Source organism: Grus americana, chromosome 19 (genome assembly GCF_028858705.1).
Source record: "Grus americana isolate bGruAme1 chromosome 19, bGruAme1.mat, whole genome shotgun sequence".
Classification (NCBI taxonomy): domain Eukaryota; kingdom Metazoa; phylum Chordata; class Aves; order Gruiformes; family Gruidae; genus Grus; species Grus americana.
Genome location: NC_072870.1, coordinates 8,267,328 through 8,294,761, shown reverse-complemented (window position 1 = coordinate 8,294,761; position 27,434 = coordinate 8,267,328). Strand labels below are relative to the sequence as shown.

The 27,434-nt window shown below is 53.6% G+C and overlaps 2 protein-coding genes across 7 annotated transcripts in view; both read left to right on the top strand.

The window, feature by feature from the left end:
• Window positions 1–3,254: 3,254 nt before the first annotated feature.
• Window positions 3,255–18,863, top strand: P2RX1 (purinergic receptor P2X 1). Of its 2 annotated transcripts, XR_008579927.1 has the most exons (14): window positions 3,355–3,618; window positions 7,020–7,167; window positions 7,661–7,732; window positions 8,191–8,260; window positions 8,803–8,899; window positions 9,595–9,675; window positions 11,257–11,398; window positions 12,436–12,566; window positions 13,234–13,324; window positions 14,019–14,084; window positions 14,715–14,807; window positions 15,323–15,370; window positions 15,650–15,855; window positions 16,408–18,863. XR_008579927.1 is itself a non-coding variant. In XM_054847950.1 (13 exons), exons 1-12 carry the CDS (start codon window positions 3,482–3,484, stop codon window positions 15,365–15,367), a joined length of 1,173 nt encoding a protein of 390 aa, XP_054703925.1. In that variant the 5' UTR covers window positions 3,255–3,481; the 3' UTR covers window positions 15,368–15,370; window positions 15,650–16,119. The 2 variants fall into 2 exon arrangements, 1 of the variants encoding a protein (XP_054703925.1); XM_054847950.1 differs by lacking the exon at window positions 16,408–18,863 and having other exon boundaries at window positions 3,255–3,618; window positions 15,650–16,119.
• Window positions 18,864–23,757: 4,894 nt separating this feature from the next.
• The window catches only part of CAMKK1 (calcium/calmodulin dependent protein kinase kinase 1), a 112,112-nt gene continuing 108,435 nt past the window's right edge, over window positions 23,758–27,434 (top strand). For 2 of the 5 annotated variants that reach the window (XM_054847659.1, XM_054847655.1), the window contains exon 1: window positions 23,758–23,827. The gene's annotated coding sequence lies outside the window, so the exon portion shown is untranslated. Of the gene's footprint in view, window positions 24,158–25,870; window positions 26,928–27,434 lie in introns of those variants that run through there. The other 3 variants (XM_054847658.1, XM_054847657.1, XM_054847660.1) reach the window with 3 other exon arrangements.

Sequence of the window (27,434 nt, the reverse complement as noted above, 5' to 3'; positions counted from 1 at the left end):
GGGGGGAAGGAGTTGCTTTCGCAGCTGTGGACAGAGCCCTGCACTAAGCCCGCAGCAGCACTGCCAGCGATGCCCTCGGTGGGTCACCAGCCCTCGATGTCCTCAGCATCTGACCCAGCTGGAGCTGAAGCAGATGCTGGATGAGGCCGTGCCCAGCGCTGGGGACCGGGCAATGCCAGCTGACCCAGGAGAGCATTTGGGCAATCTGGTCCTGGGGCTTCGCAACCCCAGACACCACCACAGAGGCTTTAGGGCCTCATTTGCCATTGCTGCTTCCATTTTCACCTCCTGTGGGCTGTGGAGCTAGGTGGGCTCAATTTCCTTAGCTCTACCTGGTTTCGTCCTCTGTTGTCCCCACCTTGTCCTGCTCCCACCCCGTTTGGTCCCACGTTTGCATGCTGCTGGGGGTCAAGCCCAGCTCAGCACTCTCTGTGTCTGGGACAAACCCCGGCTCGGTGCCCAGGACCTGCTGCAGTCGATCTCCAGCAGCTGCCACTGCTCCAGCAGCACCCACAGTCTTTGCACCTCATCACTCCAGGCAGGGCACCCCCGGGGCCTCCCGCCTGCTCTGCTTGAAAGCATCCGAGAGATGCAAGAGTTGTTCGGAGGAAACGACTGTGAGCGTATCGACAGCATCGTACAAGCTCTGCGTCTGCAGGAACCCAAGATAAAAACATTCCCAAGGTCACAGCTGCTGTGCAAACATCTGTGCGGCGGGTTGTGGCACCCCTCTGGGCCGCACCTTACACAACGCGCTTATAAACCCCTATTTCCGCTCATTCTCTTTTAATTTTTATTTTTCATTTAGGCAGTACAGTTATATATTTATTATCGCAGCAGATCACTGCAAACAGAAAGCAAGCCCTGACCTCGCATCAGGACAGCCCAGCACCTGAGCTACAGCAGAAAGCAGCGCAGCCCCATGGGCTCAGCATCTCCTGGCAGGCGACTACCCTGTCTGGGCAGGAAATTTAACAACTTAGCCCAAGCAGAGCCCTTCCCTGTGATAACCACCTGGCAGAGGAGGGGGGGGCTGTTAGCAGCTCACACGGGTTATCACCGGGAGAAGCATCACTGCAAACAGGGCTGGGAGGGATGCAGCCCTGGCAGGCAGGCAGGCAGGCACGCCGGCCAGCTGGCATCGCTCACACACCCACGTCGCTGTTGTGGGGCCAGGTAGCTTAGCAATGCCACCCCAAACCCACTAAATTCCCTGTTATAAAGTAATTGAAAGAGTGGGAAAACCGGGGGATGGCACGGGTGTGGGAAAGGTGTGAGCGACGGTGACGTGTGAGCCCGCGAGGGTTTAGGCTATGGTGTTTTTTTTCAAACATTTAGTTGTCATGGCCAAGAAGATGCCTGTGCTGGGTGCTTTGGACAGACCCAGTGTTGCAGGAGGAGACCCCAGCCCCGTGGGTGCTCCCGAGCTGGGGTCCCCCGCTCCCCACGTCATCCCGGCCACATCCACGGGGTCCGGCCCCGCTCACCAGCTGCACCGTGGCTCCAAGAGATACCAAAATGGGAGATGCATATTATCTCCCAATGGAAAGTATTTTAGCTAAATCCATGCTATAACCATTTTATTGACTCCAAGTACCAGAGAGAAGGTTAGAAGTGACTCTTTTACAAGTCATTTTGCTGTTAAATTTAGCTGTCCTATTTTCATTATCCCCATGGCTTTGGCAAGGGTGAGCAGCCTTCCCTAAAAGGCCTCGTTTCATACAGTAAGTTATTTGCTTCTCTCCTGACAGATATCTAAGCTTATAAGGTTTGTCTGCTCCGCTCAATAGCAATATCAGCCTTCAATCTTATATGATTAGCATCAGCATTTCGTATTTGCTTTTGGCTCCCCGTCTGACAGCTTTCCACGTTGCTGAGGACTGGGGCGTTGGGATGGCGTCACGTCACTTGTAATGTAGGATCATCTGATTTTGATTCCCCAGGTTCATGGTACGCCCAAATGATTTAGATAAATGGCTCATCTGTTTTTTTTCCCCCCCCGTTTCCCCTATTGCCCAGCGAAGATAATCGATTTGTTCCATCCGTTTCGCGGTTGTCAGGTCTGCAAAATATTGAGTCAATAGGTCAACGTGATGCTAAGCGATGGGCAATTGAACATGAGAGGTGATGATGTTAAAAGAAATGTTCCGGAAAGGAAAGATTTATCCCAGCAGGTTAAACTTCTCCATATTTCCAAAACCATTTCCCCCTGCAGAGAGGGACCTTGTCCCAGACTCGGTGGCTGCAGAGAGCCAGCGCCGCCTCCGAGGTCACAGGAGGAGCAGATGAACCGGGGCTCGTGGGATGGAGCCTGTCCTTGCGGGCAGTGCTGAAGCTGCTGGGCTCTGGGCTTTTTTGGGTAAACGTCTTCTGTTTCCCCCATGAAACAATCCTCCTTTGCTCCCCAGCAAAGAGCTCACCCCCACGGGGCTGTGCCCTCGAGGCTGCCCAGCGGGATGCAGTGCAGGTACGGGGACCCTCGTTCGCAGCCTCTGCGCTTTCCCCATCAGCGAGCCAAGATTCCCACCAAAACTTCCCATCGCAGCGATGTTGGCCCCCAGATTTCATTCTGGCATGTACAGATCCAGCCCCTTTCTCAGTGGTATTCACTTAAAGCGGTGCCTGCACCACCCTGCCGAGCATCCCTCGCTGTGACCCAGGCTCGCCCGCCCGGCCCCGCTCCCAGCCGTGCCTTTCAGGAAATGCTGGAAATGCTGAAAATGCCTCGAAATGTGCCCGGCCCCATGCAAGCGCTGGGAACCAGCCAAGCCCCAGCTGGGCGGCCTCACAGCGGGAGGGGGCCAAGCCAGGCACCCGGCTGCCCCGTGTGTCGGCTCCAACTTGCTGGGCTGGGGTGTCTGTGCCCCCACCGTCCCCTTTCCCAACCCTTTTTCTGGGGGCAGCCTTTGGGGGACAGAGCAGGACGTGGGTTAGGGACACGAACGGGAGACCCATGGCCTGAGGTGGCTGCTGGGGCAGGAAAGACGATACCCCAACCCCAGTTCCTAAAATCCTCTCCCGGGACTCCCACCATCTCCTCCATCCCGACGTTGCCCCCAGGGATGCCTCGTGGTCCCTGCTTGCCCCGAGCGCTGCCCGCAGCCCCTCTGTCCCCATGGAGGGTCCCTGCCCGGGTGAGGGTGCATCCCTCATGGGCGGGCGGCTCCATCCCAGTGGCACGTGGGCTCGGCAGCGGGGTGGCCCTGCACCCTCCCGCACCCCGTCCCACCCCCGGACCATGTAGGGCACTGGCTGCTCCCAGCCCAGGGCTTATAGGAAGAGAAAACCCTGTCCCTGCGCAGAGGAGGAAACACGACAGCCCAGATGTGCACAGAGCAACGCCGATAGCGGTTTTATTATTTTTTTCTTTCTTTTTTTTTTCCCCCCCCCTCCTCTGCAAACAGAGGAGTTGCACGGCCCAACCCGCGGCGTGGCAAGCAGCGGGGCCGGCGGGAGGCTGCAGCACAGCCCTGGCGCAGCCATGGGGCAGAAGTGCATGGAGAAGGTCTCCTCCTTCCTCTTCGAGTATGACACCCCCAGGATGGTGCTGGTGAGGAACAAGAAGGTGGGACTGACCTTCCGGCTGATCCAGCTCATCGTCCTGGCATACATCATCGGGTAAGGCTCCCTGGCGCCTGCTTTCCCCCGGATTAATGCCTTGCTACCAGGTTACAAAGTAATAGAGACAAAGGGGCTCATATATCCCCTGTATCCCGATGCTGGGGGGTTTATTGCTGTGGATCTCATCCTCCTGGCTGTGGCCGCTCCTGTGCTGCCCAGTGTCCCACCATGGGTCTTCCAGATGGCCGCCCAGTCTCCGTGTCCTCCCCAGAAGCTGCTGCGTGTGCAGGCTGGAGGCTCATCCCTGCCCAGCCCCGCTCTGCTCGCCGGGGCCCCGGCTCCTCGCTGAGCCACATCCAAATCCCGCTCGAGCTGCTGGACGATGGCCTGAGAATCTGTTGTTATTTTTATTTTCATTTATATTAAATAAGAGGCAGCTGGGGCCAGCGCGGTGATTTGTGAGACCCAAGTGAGACAGGACCATAAATCTCCCCGTCCACCACCCTGCCAGGGAGGCAGGGCCAGCAGCAGGGGCCAGGATGGAGCCTGGCTCCAAATCCCGGCTTTGCTTTGCTTTGCTTGTGGGAGGCAGCTCCAAGAGTGGCTGCTTAAAAAAGGCAGTGAGTGGAGCAGGCGGCTCGGAGCCGCGCGAGGATGCGTGTCCTCGGGTGCCCTGGGGCTGCCGCTCCTGCCACAGCGATTCGGTCCCCATCCCCTCGGTGTGGGACGATGTGTTATGCTGTGGGATGTGTGATGGTTGATAAAAATCTTTGCTGTGCCCCCATGGCAGCTCTGGGCTCAGCCCTCAAGAGAGACCAGCACCCTTCCTTTGGGAAGGGCCCCGCGGCAGGATGTTTGCAGGGTGAGGGGGTGTCTGGCCATGGATTGGAAAAAGTGGGTATTTTGGGGGCACAGGGTGCCTAGTGCAGCCCAAAGGAGAGGCAGTAGCTCCCAGGGCGCAGTGCAAGTCGGGGTGGGGAGCAGCGGTGCCCGTCCCGGCTTTTAGGACAGATCCCCTGCAAAGGGGGAAAAGCTTCCCAAGGCGTCATCGTGGGACCCCACGTCACTCCTACGCTGCTCACCACCTCTTTGGCTCGTGGGGCTAATCCTCATCCCAAACTGCTGCTGAGCCAAAGTTTCAAGGATGCTCTGTTGCAAAGGGTTTTGCACTGGCCCGGACTGGTGTTACTGGGAGCAGTGACGGCTCTCCTAAGGGCTGAGTCTGTGACACCCCTGGACTCCAGCAAACCCGGCCAGGGGGAACCGCTCCTGCGTTTGGGGAACCGGCGGAGATGGTTGCTCAGAGCAGAACTTCCTAAGGAAACACGGCTTAAGCAACCCCGCTAAAACGGGACAGGCAGCCAGGAGGGAGCAAAAAGAGAACCAGTTTTGGGGGGACAGCCAGCGGCAGAGGGGAGGAGGTTGGCATGAAGTTGCTCTAATTCCTGCATTTTCACTCTCCTGGTGGGGTCAGGCTCCGTTAGCGAGGGGCTGCTGTGAGTGCGGCTGCCCGTAGCCCCACTGGCCATTGGCATCCCCTCGCTGCCTGCAGCACTGCCTCCAGCTCCCTGCCTGCACTGCCTCCAGCTCCCTGCCTGCACTGCCTCCAGCTCCCTGCCTGCACTGCCTCCAGCTCCCTGCCTGCACTCAGCCACAATGCTCGAGATTTTCTCTTTGAAAGCAAGCTTGGCAGGCAGATATTTATTTATTTACAATTACCCCAGCTTCGGTACCCCCGGCAGCAGGCACAGGATGCTCGCAGGGATGCGTGCCGACGCGTGGCCGTGCTGGCAAGACGTACGACACTGCCACCAGCGCAGAGAGACGCGGTGGTGGCCTTGGGGGGCAGCTCTGTCCTCTCTCTGCTCTTCTTTCTGCCGATGTACCGAGATAAGGTGGTATCGCTGCTGGCCAGGCCGTGCCAGGCGCTCCCTAGCCGGACATCGTTTTCTGGTTTTTGTTTCCTGAAAACCTTGCGTGCGAGGAGGCTGCAGGCTGAGCCGCAGGATGGGGCCAGCGAGGGAGGAGGAGGGCTTGGTGACTCTGCCGCACCGAGGAGTAATGCCGGGGACTTTTACCACCTGGGCAGGGCTCGAGGCGGCATTTACAGCAGGATGGTGAAATGACACCTTGTTTGCCATGGCCGTGGCTCAGCGGCAGGGTGGGGGCTGCGTCCTGCCCCGCCGTGGGGAGGCTGCGTGGCAGTGGGGTGCCCAGCCCTGTGTGCCCACAGCCACCTCCACCGCGGAGGGACGGGGCGGCAGCAGCAGCGGCTGCGCTGGAGGCAGATTTAGGGAAACGCTCCACCATGGTGCCGCCCAGCTCACAGCCTCCTGCAGCCCAGTGTAACCAGTGTAAGCCAGTATGGCCCTCTGGGGAGGAGGAGGTTGGAGCTGGGGGTCCCAGCTGGGGTGGTGCTGAATTTCTGCTCTCGTCCCCAGGTGTTGGGGCAGATGTCATCCCTGAGGTCCCCTCGGCCCCTGTCCCAGGATGCCAACAGGGCTGCAAACAAAAAAGCACCATCCCCAAGAGGTGCCCATAGGGTCCAGCACCCACAGGGCAGACCTCTGGGCAGCACCCGGGGTTCCCCCATTTTCCCCCATGCCTGCCGGATGGGTGCCCGAGGACGGGCTGACACGCCAGGCTGGTGTCACGGTCTGTCCCACGAGCAGCACACTGCCTCTGTCACGACCAGCGGGACTGCTGCCCACGGCGGCAGGGACAAAAACCAGATCGCTCCTTTTTTAGCGCCAGGAACACTCCACGCTGCCGGGAACACTCCACACTGCCGGGAGCGCTACCCGAAATGGTTGCTCACCCATGTTTATAGTCTCCCTGAGCCAGAGTTAATCCAGCAGCAGCTTGTTTATGCTGTAGGTTAAATAGTGCCAGGGGCTGGCCCTAATGGGCTGCGTGATGGGCTGGGAAACGCAGGGGGAGCCTCGTGTCAGCCAGAGCCGCGTCCCGACCCTGCTCCTGCAGCCTTCTTGCGCCTGGGGCCAGGGATGCGGTTCCCTTTGCTGGATGGGGAACGGTGGCCCTGGACGCGAGTCGTGTCCAGGCTCAGCCGTGCCTTGGCCCTGGAGGCACTGATTTTTGGGGAGTGCCTATGCAGCGGATCAGGAGGGTCTGGGTGGGTCGCCAAGCCCAGCAAACTGCAAACCCGCCATAGGCTTTAATCCCAAATTGCCAAGGGTACCATGCTGCACCTGCCTTCACACACCCTCAACCACAAAATGTGTCCCAGTCCCCAAAATAAATCTTCCCACTGTGGAAGTCAGGTCCTGCAGCTACTGTATGCCTCCGGCAAGGGGTGGGAGAGCTCAGCAACACATCCCTCATCCAGCTGGAGGAAATTTGGCAAATAAACCCCCAGGTGAGAGCAATGTGCTGGGACTTGAGGCTTCTGCAGATGAGCACGGATGGCCATGCTCACCCCACCACCTTTCCCTGTCTAGGTGGGTTTTCCTCTACGAGAAGGGCTACCAGTCTCAGGATAGCATCGTCAGCTCGGTCTCGGTGAAGCTGAAAGGCCTGACGCTGACCAACGAGAGTGTCATGGGCCCTCACATCTGGGACGTGGTGGATTATGTTTTCCCACCCCAGGTAAGGAGGCAGGGTAGGGGGGTGCTTTTCCCCTGACGGCTGCTTTTCCCCACGTGCTGGTGTGCAGATGGGCTCCTCAGCAAAAGCTTTCCGTGGGGCTAACCATGTGTCCCTGTGGTGGAAAGCAGGTTGCTCCTGCCACAAACCTCTGCCCACATATCGCCCCTGGGGAGCCATTCGGTTGATGGGGCACGTTTGAGGCTGCCTCCAAAAAGCCCAAGGCTTCTCCAGTGCCTCCAGATGAGCATCTCAGGCAGCAAGGGGTGTCCTCCACTGTCCCTGGGGTTGGTGGCACTGCAGCTTCCCAGGGCCAGCTTGCTGACCTGTGGCAGGGGAGGGTGGAAGACCCAAAGTTAGGGAGAAAGGTGCCATCTGCCTGAACATGCCCCGGCGGTTTGGGTGCCCTACCCCTTGCTGCAAGGCGAGGCTCCTCGCAGAGACTCCATCGGAAAACGCCGTGCCGGCTGTGAGCTCGTTGGCTGTGTCTCCACAGGGGGACAACTCGTTCGTGGTGATGACCAACTTCATTGTCACCCCTGGACAGAAACAAGGAACCTGCCCGGAGGTAAACACACTGGCTTCCTTCAGCACCCTCAGCCCTTGTAGTATGGGGGGGTTGTGGTGGTGACTCTGGGGAAGGAGTTTTCCTGACACTGAGAGGTTTAGTAAAAGCCTGAGCCTGGCCCCACGTTTTCGTTCCTGACTTGTGAGTGCCACATGAAGGCTTTTATTCTGCTGAAAAATGGCCAGCATCCACTTAAGTTTTCTTCCCTTTGAGCTGATCAAGAAGAGCAGACTCAAGGCTTAAATGAAAGCATCTGCCTGAAGTTTAAAAAAGAAATTCCCCCTTTTCCTGCTTAATCTGGACATCCTTGGTTGGGAAGTGGTGTACGGACAAGGCTCTGGCTTCAGCCGAGTGGTGTTTTCCCTGAGGAAAATGCTGCCTGGTGAGGCAGGAGGGACAGAGGGACCGAAATGGCGGGGTGTGATGCTGAGAGGAGACTGCCTGCTTTCTCCAAACAGCTGCCGGACGCCGGGCTCTGCACGCAGGACAGTGACTGCAGCAAAGGGAAATACAGCCGCCAGGGACAAGGTACGGCACGCGGCACCAAAGCTCCGGCGTTTCTGGTGAGACGCACTGAGCACAGCGTGCTCCGGCAAAGCCGCAGGGCTGGAGCATCTGGCGGGGGTGACCTGGTTCGGACCACTAGCCGACAGGGTTTGGGGAAAGGCTCTGACACGCCGGGTGAGGGTCCCACCTGGGCTGGTCCTGCTTTCCTCTTCTGAAAGATATCTGAGCTGCAAAAAGCTCTGCCAATAAAAGATTAATCAAGACTAAACCATTTCCCCCCAACTGCTGTCCTTCTAACAGCTCGGCATTTTCTGAGGTGTATTTTAGCAAGAAAACTGCCCAGTTGCTCCCCTGTACAATAGTGCAAGAGAAACCACTGCCCCGAGCTGAGGTGCCACAATTAATTACCCTATTTATAAAGGGACAGCAAAGCCCTGAGTATTTTGCGCATCAGGTGTCTGCAGCAGGGTTGAAGCTCCATCCAGATCCCATCCATCCCAGTACGAGGCTGGGATTTCCCAGTATCCAGGGGTGTGAGCAGCTGTCTCTCTTCCCCTTCACAGGGCTCATGACAGGCAAGTGCGTGCATTTCAACAGCACGGTGAAGACCTGTGAGGTCTTTGGCTGGTGCCCCGTTGAAGTTGATGACCACGTTCCCAGGTAAGGAATGATCTCCGAGTGCCACCCCAGCTGCACCAGCAGCAGTCGGTGTAGGGCAGAGCAAGCCCTGGCAGGTTGCTGCCAGGGCAAGACTGGGTCAATGCAGACCCCGTGGCTGTGCATGCTGCCCACTGTCCCGGGGGTGATGTGCCTCTCCTGGCGTGGTTTGCTCCCCACCTTGCTGGCAGCTCACCCCATCTCTGCTGGGTTCTCTGTGTGTGGAGCAGCAGCCCCTGTCTATCCCGTTTACCTTCAGAGTAAAGTTGTGCTCTGCTCATGAGATGTTCTCCACCTCCTGCCTCCACGGAAGTGCCTCCTGGAAGATGCAAAGTCCTTTTCTTCCTTGCTTCCCCTCCTTGCAGGGGGGCCACAGGGACAGCCACAGGTCTGCCAAGGAGCCCAGGGAAGCATGCGGGCCCTTGAGCTCTCTTCCGCACATGTCACACTGTTTTTGGGGTTTCTTAACTGAAATCCCAGCACCTAACTCCCTCTCTGTCCCCTAACAGGCACTTCCATCCTTCCTTGGGGCTTTTCTGGACCTTGTTGGGATCTTTTGCTTAGAAAGGGAAGGGATGAGATCACCAGTTTTTCTGGGTCTTGCTTGTCCCAGTTTGGATGAATCCCCACCAAATGGGGCTTTCTCTAGAGGCCAGACAGCCGAGTGATGGACACGTGTCAACACTTGTGTTTTTCAGTCCTGCTCTGTTGTCAGAAGCGGAGAAGTTCACCTTGTTCATCAAGAACAGCATCACCTTCCCCAGGTTCAAGGTGTCCAGGTAAGGAGGATGGATTCTGCTTGGTCCCCATGTCCCTCAGAGGAAATCACGGGTGTAGCTGGGTGCTTGATATAGAGGATGCTGTCCCTCATCGGTGAGCCCAGAACTACTCTAACTGCTGCACCGATCACCAGATTAGCTGATAGGAACCAAGACATTTCCCTCTCAAATCTGTCCTACCTTGGCTGGTGGCTGTGGTTACAGGAAAGAAGGTTTCTGGAATTAACGTCCCCTGAGTTACCCTCACATGATGCACATGAAAATACAATTTCTCTGATTCTTCATTTTTCTTCTCCCTTTTCCTCCCCGAAGATAACAGTAAAATACTAGATGGCACAGTGGGGTGAGCGGTCAGGACAAGCTTGGTGCCAAAAAATGAGCAGGGGCCCCTCTTAACATCACAGTTCCCACCTGTTTCTGCAACAGGCTATAGAGTCGGCCCCTTCCGGGCAGTGCTGGAAACAGTGCTGAAGGCACACGTGTAAGAGGATTTATGATGACACTGATTATATATCTGATTTGGAACAAATTAACAGAAGCTATTTGTGCTGAAGACGGCGGATTCTTCTCTCTAAGCCGATTGCATCCCTGCGCTGTAGCCAAGGTTAAATGCCCTGGCAGCCGGCATGCTTGGCAAAGCCTCAAGCCGACCTGGCGCTGCACCCCGAGAGGCGGCTGGGAGAGGGGATCCCCCGCCAGCAGCCAGGAGATGTGGCAGCCTGAGCGAGGGCAGGCAGGAGAGGGGATGTGGTGGGCAGGAGCAGGTCCTGGGAGGCAAGGGCGGCCGGGCTGGCTGCTGTTGCAGGGGCTGAGCCAGAGCCAGCTGGGGGTCATGGGGAAACTTCCTGCCTTTGATCACTACTGCTAATTAACTGCTGAGCATAAACGATGGGACGGGGTTGAGCAAGGCATGAGTCTTACAAAACCATCTGGGTCAGGGAGACTTCGCAGAAAGACTATTTTTAGGTGAAAGAGCAGAGCGAGGTGGAAAGCAAGATGTTGTCCTTTCCTTTTCACTCCTTCTGGAGGAGAAAGCAAAATCCAGCTAAATGTAAAAGCTGTGGGATACATTATCCAGGAGCTGTCCCAGACGAAAACTGTTGGTGCACGGAGCATTGCCTGGTAGAGCCCACGGACGAGCTGACGTGCGAATGGGAGAGGCAGCTGGGAGGGATGGTGGAGGCCACGGGAGGGTTTGCAAAGCCGAGGAATGAGAGAGGGGGTTGCTGGAAGAGGTGAGGACAGGCAGATGTGTGCTGGGTTTGGGCAGCGGGCAAAACCGCAAACCCAAAGCGGAGGTGGACAACGTTTGCAGGAAAGAAAATGGCAGAGCGGCTTCCTCCACAGGAGGAGGTTCAGGGACATGAGTTGCTGATGAGGTAGGAAAAACCAGGCAGGGCTGGAGGAAAGGGGCCGCTCCCCACGTGTGGGGTCTGATGAACACGTGGGGGAGGAGGACGAGGCCCTGAGCTTTGGCATTACGCGGTTTCGAGCAATAGGTTGGACCGGGGACGTCCAGAGGTCCTTTCCCACCCAAATGATCGGGTTATTCAGACTCTTTCTCACTCTTTTCATTCACAGGCGCAACTTGGTTGAGAGCGTTACCAAACAGTACCTGAAGAAATGCACCTATCACAAAGTCACCGATTCCTTGTGCCCCGTGTTTGACCTGGGATACATAGTGAAGGAATCGGGTCAGAATTTTACCTTCCTGGCTGTTAAGGTGCTTGAATTTCAAATGCTGTTTCTTGCTGACGTGGAGAGGGGGACAGTGACGGAGCAATCATCCCCAAACTGTTGAGACGTGAGGGATCTGTTTTCTCAAGGACTCACGAGGCATTGTCAGAATTAGCTCTTAAAAATTATGAATCTCCTCGGACGTGGCCTAATATTTAAGCCTTTCTGGGAAACTCCCCTGTAAGCTTGACAAGATTTGACCCACTGACGGTAAATCCAGGGTTTGGTTTGTTTTAATTCGTGCAACGAATAGCTGGAGCTGTGTGGCCAAATCCCATCCGATTGAGCTCGGAAACCTCGGCTGGATGGTGAAATATTGGTCATTGCACAATGCAAACTGCAGCCTCTCCTCAGGCTCAGAAATGCAGCTTTGCCCAACGCTTCTCGGTGTGGGATGCAAAAGTATCTGCAATTTCCGCACTGCAGAGCCTTAAGCTAACTTTGCCAGGCATTAAATCAAATCCGAGGCTTGTATATATTAAAGGTACAAACAGACGAGCCTCTGGGGCACAGCTGGTCACAACCTGGAGCGAGCTCAGGAGGGATTGCTTCGTTTCCTAGCAGGCGGCCATTTCTCTTTGAGGAGGTTTTCTTCTGATATCCATGGATTCGTTTCACTCTCCTCTACGACCATCTTAAATTGCCTTTCGATTTTCCCTGTGACATTAAAGGTTTGATGGCAGGGCTAAGCCACAGGAAAGGCGAATCTCCTGGGCAAAATCAGGCAAGGGAAGGCTGTCCCACAAGGACCGTGGGGGATCCCTGTTTCTCAGGACCATGCCTTGGGCACAGGGTGCTGATCAGGAACAAGAGGGCATGAATTTAGCTCTGTATCCAGCATTTTGGGCAGAAGCAGCGCCTCCGCATAAGGTGATGTACAGGGCACAAAGCTGAGGCTGCCTGGGAGGGCTGAGGCTCTGCGTGTACCCTGGAGAGCCAGGACGCGTATGAGGAAGGAAAGCATTTCTTGGTGCAGGCCAGGTCCAAGGAGGGGCAACCTCGCGAGTCCCCTCTCTTCTGCAGGGCGGAGTGGTGGGCATCACCATAGACTGGAACTGCGACCTCGACTGGCCCGTCCGGTACTGCAAACCCATTTACCAGTTCCACGGCCTTTACAACGATGACAGTAACGTCTCACCGGGCTTCAACTTCAGGTAAGGAGACCCCTGTTAACTCTCCAGGCAGAATTCAGAGGTGACATCTTTCAGCATCCTGCAGCACTCAAGGGATGGTGGAAGATCAGGGACTGTTCTCCAAAATACTCGCTTTAGAATGCTCTCTTTAGAATGGCATGAGAAAAGTGATAACCCATGGCTTGGCCTCCAAATTACCCCGTTGCCTTTCCCTGTGCATCTCCTTCCCCTTGCAGACTCTCCTGCTCAGCTGAGCCTCGGGAAGCCCCTTGAAAGACCGGAGATGGTGCAGAGTCATCTCACGTATTCCCACGCTTCAAAGCGTTCAGTGACAGCATGACATTTAGGTGTGAGCTGCTGCTCCAGCCACTGCTCCGTGTGAAGGTGCCACTACTGCTGCACTAATATCTGCTGTCACGTAGCGCTTGGGCTCATCAGGCATCGGCACAAGCAGAAGCTCTAACTCCAACTTGCAGGCAGGGAAACTGAGGCACAGAGGGGAGACGTGCCAACAGCCCAGCTCCTTCGGGAGGGTTAAGGAGAGGGTCAGGAGCAGGTCTGTGACAGCACATCCCCAGATCTGTGTCCTGCTCTGCAGCCCACCAAGATCCCGAGGCATTCCCGTTGGGTTGCAGGGGGCTGTTAGACACCCCGGCAGGCCATTAACGCTCACCATCCAATCGGACAGATATGCCAAGTACTACAAAGAAGACGGGATGGACAAGAGAACGCTCTACAAGGTGTTTGGGATCCGGTTCGACATTTTGGTGAACGGCAAGGTAAGTGTGGCCAGGCGCTGGGGTCGCCCCCGAATCCCTGGGATGGCGGTGCCGTGTCCTCAGGAAGGTATCAGCCCCGTAACGCAGCACCAGGGTCTCGTGGGCCAGGAAAACCGGTGCGAGTGGGTTCCTTGGGTGCTGGCTCGCTCACAGCAGCCCTTGGGAGGTGCCGGGGAAGGGAACACAGAGAGAAGCCCATCTTACAGGTTGCATCTATCAGCTCCAGTTCGGTCAGTGGTTTTGTCACAAAAAACCTCATGATGGGTTGGGGGGGGGAAACTGTGGAAAGTCAAAATGTTTTACTGATATTTCTAAAAGCTGAACATTTGCATTTTTCTATTTTGTCTTTTTCTTCTCACTGGGACAGAAGGCTTTCCTCATTGTGTTCCCACTGGGAATATTTAAATGGTATACTTTAAAAAAAAAAATAAAAATTAAAAATACAGGAAGCAAAGTAATTTAATCTTGTGTAAGCCTAAACCCAACCTACCACACTTTTCTGTTTGACCAATGAGCTTAAAACCAGCTCTTACCCAGCTCCTCTTTCTGTCTGTGCTGTGGTTGTGGTTTGGGTTGCTGCAAGGCACTTTAGCTGACCCCCACCTACAGCTATGGCACCATTTTTGGTGGTTTGGGTTTTTTTCCCCCCCCGGGCTGATTGTAACATATCACCTATCGTCTCCAATTTATTCAGGCAGGCAAATTTGACATCATCCCGACCATGACCACAATTGGCTCTGGAATTGGTATTTTTGGAGTGGTAAGTTCAGATATTTCCAGCCTCTATATGGAGATTCTCAAATTAGCCTCCTTGCCTGTCACATCCATGGGGAAGTGTCCCTGAGCTGCAATGAAATACTGGTTCTCGCTCAGACAACAGGGGATGGGGAAAGGAGGTGCTCTCCTGCCTTGCTAGCTCAGGAAAATAGATTCCTGCTGACCGCCGGCTACGTGAATTCCGCTCGCGGGAGCCGCTGCCCTGCTGACTGAGGGGAAGGCAGGCTTTTGGGGCAGGACCACGTCCTGGCATCTTGATAGTTTCAAGTTAGAGCTGGTATTGAGGGGTGTTTGGAGGTGATGGGCTGTATTTCACGCACGACAGAAAACCAGCATCCTGTTTGGTTATGCTCATTAAAGACTCCGGCATGACCTGAAGGGTGTTGCGCTCCGCATATACCTAAAGCGGAAACATTTCACTTGTGTTGACCCCCATTGCCCCGTATTGAACCCAGCACACTTCACTTCTGTCCTAAATGGACGTTCAGGGGCTGTACGCTCTTTGGCAGCTGCCACGTTGTGGGTTCAAGCAGAAGTGCCCCTAATTTGTGGGGCAAGCTGGCACAAGTGAGCTGGGAGGGCAGCCCCAACTCTAACTGCACTTTGATTTAAGGCCTCTGTCCTCTGTGACCTGCTCCTGCTGCATTTTCTCCAAGGACGTGACTATTACAAGCAAAAGAAATTCAAATATGCGGAACAGGAACCTGTAAGTAACAGCGAGTCCCTCCCCTGCGGAGGCTCTTGCGGGTGTGTGAGTGTGGATGTGTGCATGAGTAATGATGCTGTAACACAAACGACATTTATAATGTGAAGCAACCAGGCGCCTTCCTGAATTAGTGGGAATCCTGAGCCCTTGGGACTGTCAGAGACTGGGATCCATGAATCTCCTCTCCAAAATTAGAGATCTTCTGCACGACTCACTGCTAATTAGCTTTATTCCCTCCCTTTATCCCCAGATATTCCAATATCTGCTAACACTTGCATTGCTTTAAAGGAAGCAGACCAGTGCCTTAGTAAATTTTCTGCTTTCTGAGAACATCTCCGTGACCGTGGGATGTTTCGTGGCCTTTCATAGCACACGAAAACAGCTCCCCTCAAATTCATCTGAAAATGTGCTTATGCATTGAGGGTTAGAAATTGCTGTTCAACCACGTTTTTCCCTGGCATTAGAAAGGGGTACGTCTGTAAAAGAATCATTGTTTTCTCTCATTTAACCTCCAGTCGAAGTTGCATAAGAAGGTTAAAGAGCTGGACAACGCACAGTGAGAGGTGAGTGGTGTTTCCCCGGCCCTGCTAGCCTACGGCTGGCAAGGGTGAGGGCTGTGGGTCTCGGGGAAAGCCCCTGGGAAGGCAGCAGGGCTCCAGGGAGGCACGGAGGAGATCTGAGCTCTGGGCTGTAATGTCTAACCTGGGGTCAGGCGGGTGTGTGGGGCTGCGCTGGGCGCAGGATGTGGGACAGATATCTCCTCTTTGATGGCAGCGTCGTTTGAAGAGGGGCGGTGGGGGGCAAGACACCAGAAATCACTGTGCGCCTCCCTCTCTTGGCAGAATCCACACTGACCGACAAACCTGCACCCTCTTCCTCCTCCTCTCCTAAAACACGGTTGCCATCCCCTGTCACCAGCCTGCACCAGCCCCAAGGCCACAGGAGCAGCGTCCGACACCGGCTCACGGGAACACGGCGCTCTGCAGCCGGGGCAGGGTCCGGCTGGCTCGGAGCCCTGCCTCCGGTGGGACACGCTGCGATGCTGCGGGTGGGTTGAACTAAGGGACCCTCGGGGCCCTCCACCAGCCCTGCTGCGGGGCACTGGGGTCTGCCACCTTTGCAGGCGCTTCTGAGGGGCTCCCGCTGCGCCCTGCCCGGGGTGCGGGGGGCTGTCTCCCCTGGGGAGAGCATCGCTGCCTCTCCTTCCCCGGCAGCACCCTTGGACAGCTCTGAACTGAGGCGAGGGGGAGGGAAGGAGAGCTGGCAAGAACCATGCCCAGTCCCTCAGCATGGGAGAAAAATGGTTATTTTGTAAGGATGTATTTTATTAAAAAATAATAATAATAATAAACCTTTAGTTTTTCTACTACATCCCTTTGCGGTGCCCATGCTTGCCCCGGGGCGTGGGGTATGCAGTGCTTTTGGGCACTGGGGGGGTTTGTGCTTGCAAAGCAATCCTGTAAATCGGGCTGGAGCGTGGGGCCGCTGCGATGGGCTCAGTGCAGGCTCCCCTGGGCTCTGCCTTCCCACGCAGGGCCCCCGGGCCTCCGGCCACGAGCAGGGCTTGTTATCAGGGTTGTCACTTGGGTTTCCTCCTCAGGCTGGCTGGCTGGCGGAGAGCACTGGTGCGCTGCCGGCCATCCAGAACAGCTGCCCTGTGCCAGCTCTGCCTCCTGCTGCCCACGCCGGTCAGTATTAGCCGGTCAGAACTGACCTTCTCGGCGGTAGCCTCACAAACCAGCTCTTTGCACCCGGGAACAAAACTACCCCTCTCTGCTAGAAGATTTGCACTGCTCGGCGTGCGCAGTTGGACATCACGAACTACGCCCAAGCCTCGCATCGCTACGAGAGGCCACTGCCCCGTGCTGCTGGCTCCGTTCAGTTCTCCAGGACGCATCAGACTTTCTGCACTGTCTCTCTCTCTGAATGTCACTTTTGCACCCCTGGGAGGAAATTTTGCCTTGGTCACTTCAAAACTGGATCCCAGCTGCCGTGGGAAAGTCAGTAAAGAAGCTATAGGGATTGCTCTGCCTGCGGCTGCAACGCTGCTGACTCTGGTGGGAACTGAGCTAGGAGCCTGCAGGACGGACGCCCCGCGCTCGGCTCGTAGGGACACGGGGGCATGTGCCACAGATGGTTGCAGGTGACATTTGGTCATAAGCTCAACAAACATTTCAAGCCATATATTCCCTGTGGGGAGATTATTTGCTCTCAGAAGGATGTCTCATCTTTCACAGGCAGGGTTTGGGGTATTTTTAAAAGATTATCCGTTTTGCTAACTTTTTCACCCTTTCTCAGGATGCTGTCCTGTGTGAGAAAGGTGCCAGGTGCTTATACTACAGATGCAGAGATGAAGGTGAGGGAAGTTAGGTTAGTGCCATCTTAGCAGGGCTGGTGGCATCCCCGTGCAGCTTGTGCTCTCCTGCAGCACTCATCGAGTCGAAGCGCCGCACAGTCGCCGTCTAATGCAACGGCGCATCTCTCCAGCAAGCTGCAACCAGCAGAGGGGACTGGAAGACCATTTCACACAGACATGCCTGGGGAAAATTCGGTTGCCAAAGATTAGAGGCAGCGAAGCGAGAGTGCTCAGGTAGCCTTTTGCACTCGCTTAAACTGGGTCAATCTCCAGTCATAACGTAAAATAACTAGCGCAAAGCTGCAGGTAGAGCAGGGGGTTGTTTCTGCCTGCTTAATCTTTCGAGCTGCTTGTAATGCCCAGCCCCTATTCTTTTCTAGTAAGTATTAAAAAGCAGAATAGGAAATTAGGAAAAATGCTACTTGTAAATGATCCCCTGAAGTTGCTGTCCCTCTGAGCTGGGATCCCTAAAAGTCCCAAGGCTGCTTTAAAAATCGTGGGAGGGTTTATTTTCATCTCCTTGCTTGTTTTTTTAAATGCACAATCTTCGGGGATCTTTTTCTTTGCTTTTCATTCACCAACCATTTCTGCAACCAGCAGAATGAGATATTGTAATTTTAATTGTTTCACCAAAACAAGCTCCTCCTCTGAGCCAGGACCCCCAGGGCCCGTGGCTTTCAGGCGGGTGCTGTGCAGAGCGATAGTTGTCTGGAGGAAGCCGAGTGCGTGACTGTAACACACGGTGGTCCCCTCTGCGGTATAAAGTTGCAGGGAAAGCCCATGGCAATTGTTTCAGTCCCTCCTTTTGCCAGAGGGGCTGGAGCAGGTGCTCGGGGTGGGAGAGGAGGAGGAAGGGCTGGTCTGCTCAGCCCCGTGGGGCTTGAGCCTTCGTTGGCGTAGAGGCTCTATTTCAGCACGGCAGCTCCCAGCCACTTCTCCCAGTGCCTTCCAGTTTGCTAAAATTCATGCAAATTTACTGAATGCAGGATAGCGCACAACAGTTAAATGTCTGCACATCTAAAGCACTGAAAAATGGAAATGACGACAGGTCTAAGATTTGCCCTGAGAAAGGCTGCACCCTGCAGCGTCCTGGCGTTGCTGCTGAGCTTGTTGCAGGGAGGTTTCTCAGTGCAAGTCCCCGTGGGGAGGTGTGGGTGACTGGCAGGACCATACTCCTGGCCTCTTGGTTTGACCTGATCCTGCTCTTAGGGTCAGGGAAGAATTTCCTGTGCTTGGCATCTGTTGTGGCCAGAAAGCGACTGTATTTGAAGCTGTAAAAATGCAGTCAGTGTATCCTGCTGCTCTCTGACCAGCAAGCCAGCGTCACAGAAACCCAGAGGGATTTGGTCATCGTGCGTTAGACCCCTTCGGTGACAGTGTGCTGTGTTGCTTCTTATTTATGCTGTGGCAATGGAGGGTTGGGTTGTGGGTGTTGTTTTTTTTTTTTAAAGCGCCTTGTCTAGTTGCATTTTGGTTTGTACGTGGTTATTTAGCTAACAGAAAAATACTAATAAGAAAGGAACCTTCAGTAAATCAAACACTGCCTCCAGTCCTTTCAGCCAGAAAACACACAAGAAAGAACATATATTATTCTCCAGGTAATCCCTAATCCTTACAAACAGCACTAACAAGCCCTTGAATGTGACGTTGTCGGTACGGCGTTCTGAGGGTCTAGCGGAGGACTCTTGCATTGATCACGGGTGTTAGATGAAGAGAGCGAGCCAAGAGTGCAGTGTTAGTATTCCCATTTTACAGAAAGGGAAGCCAAGTCACAAGCAAATAATTTCTGAACGTGTATGTAAATGTGGTGAGCAGATTCCGCCTCTGACCAGTTGTTATTATCTGTGAAGGTTACCAGGTTGGACCTGGTACAAATAGTGTCTTTTCATCCCCTCAGGCCTAGTTAGTCTGAAAGAAATCAAGTGGCACAGATATTCCAGAAGAGCAGAAAAACTTATTTGGCAATAATTATGCTGGTTAGTGATGCTGCAGAGATGAGGAATTATATTTCAACCTCTGCAGAGCTGGCAACATTTAATCATTATGTTTGCGCACAGTTCCCAGCACAATGAGGCCCTGATTTCCACCTGGTGCTTCCAGACACTGTAACAATACAAATTAAAAATGAATAACGTAAAGAAAGAGATAGCTCCTTCCCTGGGCGATCTCTCCTATCTCTAAGCCCACTCATTCTTTCTCTGGCACAGCAGACTCCCTTTTATTTTTAACCCAGTCCTCCACTTAGGACATTCTTGGATTTTTCCCTAAAAAAGCACCTGCCTTTCTGGTGACGCTAATTCCCTTTCTCTTTTGATGTGCAAGCACGTTTTCAGTCAGATAAATCCTCTGGCTGACACACAGTGAAGGACTGACAGGAATATTTATGTCCTCCCAGCTCCAAAGGATGCTTTTATTTCCTTCTGTCCCAAAGATGTGCATTCTCGGGCCAGATTGTGCTGGGTGCCAAAAGGACCCTCTCTGCCGTTACAGCACTAGACATCTGCAGCTCAGCCTGCAGTCCCGCTCCCAGTGACAGTACGGTCGTTACAGCTCATTTTCACTGCTGCCAGCTCTGTATTAATTATGCCACGCTATTTTCTTTTGCTTTCTTTGGTGAAGTGCTCTCTCCTTCTGTTATCTATTTCTAATTGCTTTATTGCCTTATTTTAGAAAGCGTAAAAGTCCTAAGTGTCCAAATGGATTCTGAATATAACAACAGCGCAGTCAACCGATGGGCTCTTTCACAGGGGTGAATCGCTGCCTGCTGGTACCAAGCACGGATCCTGCTCCACTTTAGGGCACTGCAGAGAGATTTGGCCCAAGCTGTTCTTAAAAGAAATGATGTCTTCAACTCTTTTTTTTCATCCACATGTACTTGCGAAATGCTTGGGGAAATGTAAAGTCTCCCTCTCGTGACTGTAACTCAAGGACAAGTTAAATAAACACCTTCCCAGTCCTTGCACCCAGAAAACATGTGGGAAATAATAGTTACCAACCAACTACACCCAACTGTTATCAAACAGAAATACCAAAGTCTTATTTTAACATTGTTATAGCCATCATGGTCTAAGCATCAGAGAGACATTATTTGGGGCTCTTTTTGCTCTGGTCATTGCTGCTCTGCAGTATAATCACCTGTGTGGAAAGGGAAACTGAGGCACACTACTGGTTTGGTTTGGTTTGTTTTCTGGAAGAAATAGCAGTTGTAGCTGAGACTGGCTAACGAGGTTATGTCACTAGGTCAAGTGCTAGCAGTCTTTGCCAGAGGTGATAGTCTCAAACCCTGATGCTGGTGCTAAAACTGTGCCTCAGACATCACTAGTGATTTAAACTGCCTGATGCTAAAGGAGACAGGTCTTTGGGGGACAATCCTCAGCACTTTCCAAACAGTCAGCATCTCCTAGGCATCTCAAAGCCAAACGTGAGTCAGCCCAAATGACTTCTGAAACCCTTGAACATATTTCTCAGCAGTAGTTATGGCAAGAGGAGCAGGAGGCTGAAAGTTTTACTCATTGCTCAAGAGAAGCTCAGTTGTCCCTGTATGAGCAATTGGAAACCCCTGTGAAACAGGTCAATGTTTTATCTTATACGTGTTATGGTCTTTCAGAGCATCTCTTGTGCCCTGGAGCCACAGGAGCACAGTCTCTCTGTAGGCACAGCCACATCCCTGGGTCCTGGGTGCTTACAGTCAGGCATCCGAGAAGGAGGTTGCTGGGGCTTTCACTGCTCGGGGCTGGGAGAGGCTTTGCTTTTTTCTGAGTCCACCATGGCCCACAGACAGCCCCGGAGCTCAGGCTGGTGATGGTCTTGAGATGCTATCTAATCGGTGATTGCAGATGAGCAGTCTTGAGATGATATCTGATCATTAGCTAATATCCAGAGCTGTTGGAAGAAGGCAACAGCTTTGGAAGCATGAACTAGAGGTGATGAGGTTCTCTGCTGTCCTGTTACAATCATAGAATTGTTTAGGCTGGAAAAGACCTTTAAGATCAAGTCCAATGGTTAACCCAGCACTGCCAAGCCCACCACCAAACTATGTCCTTAAGCACCACGTCTACACATCTTTTAAATACCTCCAGGGCTGGTGACTCCACCACTTCCCTGGGCAGCCTGTTCCAGGGCTTGACAACTCTTTCAGTGAAGAAATTTTTCCTAATCTCCAATCCAAACCTCCCTGGCACAACTTGAGGCCGTTTACTCTTGTCCTGCCGCTTGTCACTTGGGAGAAGAGACCAACCCCCACCTGGCTACAACCTCCTTACGGGTAGTTGTAGAGAGCAATCAGGTCTCCCCTCAGCCTCCTGTTCTCCAGGCTAAACAACCCCAGTTCCCTTGGCCGCTCCTCATCAGACCTGTTCTCCAGACCCTTCCCCACTTTGTTGCCCTTCTTTGGACATGCAAAGGAACCGGGGAACTGCTAGAGATGACCAGCCGAATCCCTGCTCTTAAATCCTGGGTTTTAGCCAAATGACGCTCCACTGAAAAACACATTTGTTGGTCACTCTAAAATACGGCAGGCTCTGCCACCCTCCCACCGGTTCATGTCACTGCCCTTCTCTGCCCCAGTGTTTCCTGGTCATGGAAGATCTCTGCTGGATTTTCTCTGTGACGAGCTGAAAGACCAATCCTTTCTAGCTTTCTAACAGGGATCATTTCACCGAATGTAACAACTCTTTAATAGTCAAGTTTAGAACCACACAAGTACTGGATTTTTAGCTTGCTGGTTAAAGGGGGAAAAAACCCAACAACAACACTTTTTTGTTTGTTTATTTTCTTCCTTGCACTATAAATAAGGGGACAGGGTATGCTGTGGTCATATAATTGGATCCATTGTTTTATTAGTGAATTTAAAGATTAACAGTAGGCAAATAACATCTCAAAGGTTTCAAGCGAAATTCAAAACGTTTCAGTTCAAAGCATTTTTGATTGAGAACTGGCAAACAGAATGGACAAATATTTTAGGTGGAAGTGAAAGGGCATTAGCCCTGGATAAACCTGTTCATTCGTAGAGAGCTGCTCGGCCGCCTATGACCAACCAGGGTGACAAAGCACATTTCTGCAGGAAACGTAAGACTTGGATGCCCATAGTAAATTGCAGTAGGGTATGTCTGACTATAAGACACATACCCACAGAATAAGTAAGTGAAGAAGTTCATTGTCTTTGCAAGGCTTACAAGATGACTTTGCTGTTTTAACGATTAGTGTCTCTTAATTACATTTGGATACTTCTCTAGACACAGTGACAAACAGAGCAAGGTTTTTTTGGGATAGGAAACCAAGTTGGTAGTAAACAACAAGCTGCATTATTAATATGTTGAGTTGTTTTAAGAAATGAAACCCATGGTAAGAAATTAATTTGTTTCCAAAGCAGAGGATTATTTGATACCCACTGGAAGTAAGCGCCGGCATTTCTATCCACTTGTTGTCACAGCGGGAAGGAGCAGCAGTCAGCAGAGGGTTGAGTCAGGATGTGGATTTAATCCAACTCTTGCTCTCCAGCTGAAGCCAAGATCCCCTGGTGGGGACCCTGACCATGAGCGGGGTCACAGCAAAGCCCAACCAGCCCGGCCGCGAGTCACTTGTCACAAAATCAACATCCTCATGAATCCCACAGGAAACACACTTCACAGCTGGGTGCAGGGCTGCAGTGGGAACCCCTCGACCCAGGGGCACAGTCAACCATAAGCCAAGTAGGTAAAAGAGAGTGGGGAAAAAAATAAAAGCCAAAACATGAGTCACGAAACATAGAGGGCAGTTGCTTGTAAGAATTCCTTGAGTGATGGCAGTGGAATTAGTTGATGTGCAGCATTTCTCCCCATTGCTGTAAGACTTTAGAAAACGCTTGTGCATATGATCAAGGGTGACTTATTAATCTAGAGATGGAGCCTGCATGAGGGGACACGTGGCCACATGGAGAGTGAGCAGGCACCCCCGTGCCAGCACCCTGGAGAACAAGGCCACCCTGCCCTAGGAAGTGTGTTCTCACCATGGCCTCCTTGGTGCCAGGGGAGACCGCGGGCACTGCACTTTGGCACAGGGAAAACCACCTGCACCCACAGCCTGACCGCACATCACCCAGGGAGCGGCCAACTTGCTGCCTGTCCCCACACCATCAGGGCCCCCCATAGCCCATTCCCACACCGTGTCCCTCACTCCCCATCCCTCAGCCTGGCACAACCCCCCAGCGCCCAGCAGACCCTCCGGGCCCTGCCCCACCAGCATCACTTTGCCTGGTTAATTGGCAAAAATACCGTTTGTTTTTTTTACCCAAGAGCCTGCCCCCACCTCAGGTGTGCTTCTGGTTGGGCACCACATGGCCACACGCCCCCGAAAAAGAGGGATTTTTGCCTCAAAACCACGGCTGTGCCGGCCAAGGCCGGTACCCCCTCCGGGCTCCTACCGCCGCCTCACCCACCCGGCAGCCGCCGGGCAGCGACCAACGGCTGCCGCGCGAGCCCCGAGAGGCGCGGCCGCCGCCAGCCAATGGGAGGTTGTTTACACCCCGCGGGCGGGGGACTCAGGCCCCGCGCGGCCAATGGGAGGCGAGAGACCGCGGCGGCGCGGGGGCGGCGCGCGCTGATAGGGCGCGGGCCGGGGAGTTTCGCCGGGCGCTGCAAACAGAGGCACGTTGGAGCCGAGCGGCGCCGGGTGCAGCTGAGCACAGGTGAGCGCGGGGCGGCTGTGGCGGGTGCGCGCGCGCGCCCCCGGCTCGTGGCCCTGGGGCTCCCGCGCGGGTTGTCGCCTCAGCGGGGGCTTCGCCACCGGGCGGCGTGAGGGACCGAGCGCCCCTGCTGAGGGACCGCCTAGGCCGCGCTGTCCGCCCCGCGGGTCGTCCGGTCTCAGCCCTACCCGGGGCGGCGGCCCCTTCCCGGCCTGAGGCAGGTGCAGCGCGGAGGACACACACACGGGTTTACTCCACGGGCAGCGTCCCGGCGGGTGTGGAGGGGGCACGGCGGGCAGGACGCGAGCGGGATCCGAGCTCCTCGTGTCGGAGGTCTGTACCGGGTCGCCGGTGCGGGTGGGCTCGGGCTGATGCCTCGTCCCCCGGGCTGCGAGAGCTGTGCTCTGCCGCCGCAGCGGAGCTGCGAGTGCGCCGTGGTGCCGGGCCGCTGCAGCTCCAGAGCTGTTGCTTTTACCAAGCCCAAAAATTAAAGGAGAAAAAAAAAATCCTTCTAAAAACTGGGATGTTGAGCAGTTTACACATCACAGCAGTCATCTCTTCCCTCTCTCGAGGGAGAGAGGGTGCAGAAGAGAAGGTAGGAAGTGTGGTGAGTTCCGTGCAGGTTTGTCACTGCTTCCTAATCCTCCCTGCTGCCTTTGGGGATCAGTCTGCGCTCCTCAGAGTCTGCATTTTGTCATGGGTCAGTGCTTTGGTCTGAGCTCTCCTGCCCTGGCAGTGTCTCGGAGCACACACCTTGCAGTCAGACTGGTGTGAAGAGGGGCCTATCTTCGTCTCTCTGCTTACCTTGGCTCTGAGGGAAAATAAACTGCAGCTCACAAAGGCCTGTATGCTGTGAACAAGGGATATCACTTTCTTCAGCTGCTCTGATGAAGCTAAAATTACCATTCTGTTGTAGTTGTAACTTAATGGAAAAGGTTTTGTTTAACAGGAAACTGTTGCTTTTCTATTTACAATACTCTGTGGTTCCAAGTTAAGCTTACAGTGCCACTTCCCATAAGGTGTTAATTTTCTCCCTGTGAGGCATCTCTGGCAGCTTCAATTTGTTCTGGTGTTTGACATGGGAAGGCTTTGAAGTGTTGCTTTTGAAACTGGATAAGGCAAGCGGAGAGCCGTTATCTCAGTTGCTTGAAGAGAAAAACCAAAGTCAGCGTGCTGGGGCCGTGCTCCAACATGTCCCTGTGCATGGTGCAGCTTGCTGTGCTGCACTGTGTGCTTGGGCTGGGGTGCATGGTGTAAATAGGATTAATCTCCAGGCATAGCAATAAATAGTTCTCCTGGGCTTGCTCCCTTGGTTTTTGCCTGGAGAAGGCCAGATCTTAGCAACCAGGAGTGTAAGCACCAGCCCCTTATCATTCCAGTGAGGAGTTCAGGCATGTTATTGTTTGATATGGTATGAAGGCTGGGCTTTAAGTCACAGTAGGTGCTAGGCCACTGGGTTCTGATAGTTTTCTTTTCTGAGGCAAGCTGTGTTCACTGGCATGAAGTGCCTTCAATCTGGAACCGTCTCCAGCTATTTCTTCTCCTTGCTTTTGGGATGTGTGGGTTGGAGCTGGCATGCTTGGAGTGGGATATATGTGGGTGTACATGGTCCCAGGACAGCTCCTGGCCCAGAGAGGGTGGGCAGAGCTGCTCATCCAGCCTTTTCTGGAGCTGAGCTGCAAGGGGACCTCATCTGTCCCAGCACCGCCCCAGGGAACGGCGAGGTGCCCCCATTGCTTCACACAGCCTCTTGGTGCTTTACTTCTGCCATGGCTTTCAAAGCCTGTGCTGCTAGGTGTTCATTAAGCCCTAAATGTCTTTGCTTGATATAATTAATTGTCCTTGCACTAACCGGACTTTCAAGGCCCAGCTTTTTTTTTTTTTGCTGGGAAGGGATTGTGGGATTTTTCTTCCCTTATGGGCTCTTGTGGGATGGCTATAGTGGGAATCTCCTCAGGCTGCAGCAGAGGAGATATTTGGAAGGACAGTGCAGAAGCGTTCTGTTTGCTGGAAGAAGCAACACTGTTTAGGTTGTGGTCACAACAAGTGCTTATGTGGTTTAGACTCTGGCTGGGTTTGAAGAGGTGGTACTATGCTGAGCGTGTCACTCTGGCAAGAAGAACCTTGGCTGAAGTACAGAGTACAGCATCTCTTCTTGCTGGTGTTTGTTCCTTGAAATTACTGAAGGGTGTATTAACCCAGTCATTTGTGCCAGCCTCTCCTGAACTGTGGAAAGAACAGTCCTGTCTGAAAGCTAAGTCTTCTGTCAAGTGTCAGTGCTGACCTTAGAAGAGCCTTTATAGGGTCATTCCTTCCCAGGAGCAGGGGGAGGAGAAACCTCTTTTGTTAGAGGCTTCAGGAAAAGGCTGGGGGTGCTGGATGGCTTTTGCAGGCTATTAGCAGCATGGTTTGGGTCTCCAGAGGACATATCTGCCTGGCTGAGGGGCAGAGAGGATAAATCTGATGCCAAATCAGGGCATGCCAAGCTCGTGGAGGGGTGTGTTGGTGGGGAGCTCACTGTGAGGATTTTGTCTGTGCTGGAGTTGTGGAAGGCAGTTTGTTAGATAACATCTGAAATCAATATGTGCAATTACTCTGCCTTGGGAAGATGCCTGGAGACAGCATACCCATTGCTGCCCAAAAGTGCAGGTGGATGATGGGCAGGTGGAGTGTTGATGGGTCTGTTCAGCAGCTCAGAGCACTGACAAGCACTGGGTGTAGGGGGAGGCAGGCTCTGCTTATGTGGGAGATCACACTTGGCTTCAGGGCTCTGTGTGGATGCTGAGCACACTGTCTTAGGCATTGTAAGTAGGCGAAAGGTGGGAGGGGAAAATGGTTTGTGTGAGGTCAGCAGCAGACCCCAGCTTTGGGCAGCATCAGGCTGTAGTAGGAGCTCTCCTGACATGTGAGTGTGAAGGAGGGTGGGCAAACAAGGCTTCTGGGTGGGTTTTTACCCACCTCTAACATGGGGTGGAGGGAGACTTCTTCCTGCACAGCCTCCGGCAGATGCTTGCTGCTACTCAGCCCTGCTGCTGCTCCCGAAGTTTGGCAGTTGGTGATGGCAGGATGCTAAGCTGTCCCTTTGCTGAGAACCAGTGAGGAGGTAAGTTACCCCTTTGTTTTTTTGGATGAAAGTGAGGCCTGAGTGGTCAGTGTAAAAGCCAAGTATAAAGTTGGTATGAGATAAAATGTTATTGGCTTGTGCCTTAAAAGGTAGGAAAGCAGACACATCTGGGGAAAACCAGGTATACAGTAATAACCCTTATCAAAATTCTTCCTCTTATGTCTTTCTCTTCATGGTTTGTTCTCCTCTAATCTTCAGTTCTTTATTTTTTGGCACAGGATGTCACTTGCTTTGAGAAGCAAGCATCCAACGTGCAGGGAGGTAACCCAGTCATCAGAAAAATACGTGGTTGAAGAAATGAATGTGGGTAGCTGGCTGTAAAAGCAGTGGGGATGATTGGAGCATACAGAAGCAATGTTGACATAACGCAGTCATTGTGGCAGATCTGAAGGTTAGTTAGTGATGGTTGTGATAGATAAAACATCAAAGCATTGGGTACAGCAGATAAATGAATGATATCAAATAATGTCATGTAGTGAAGCATGT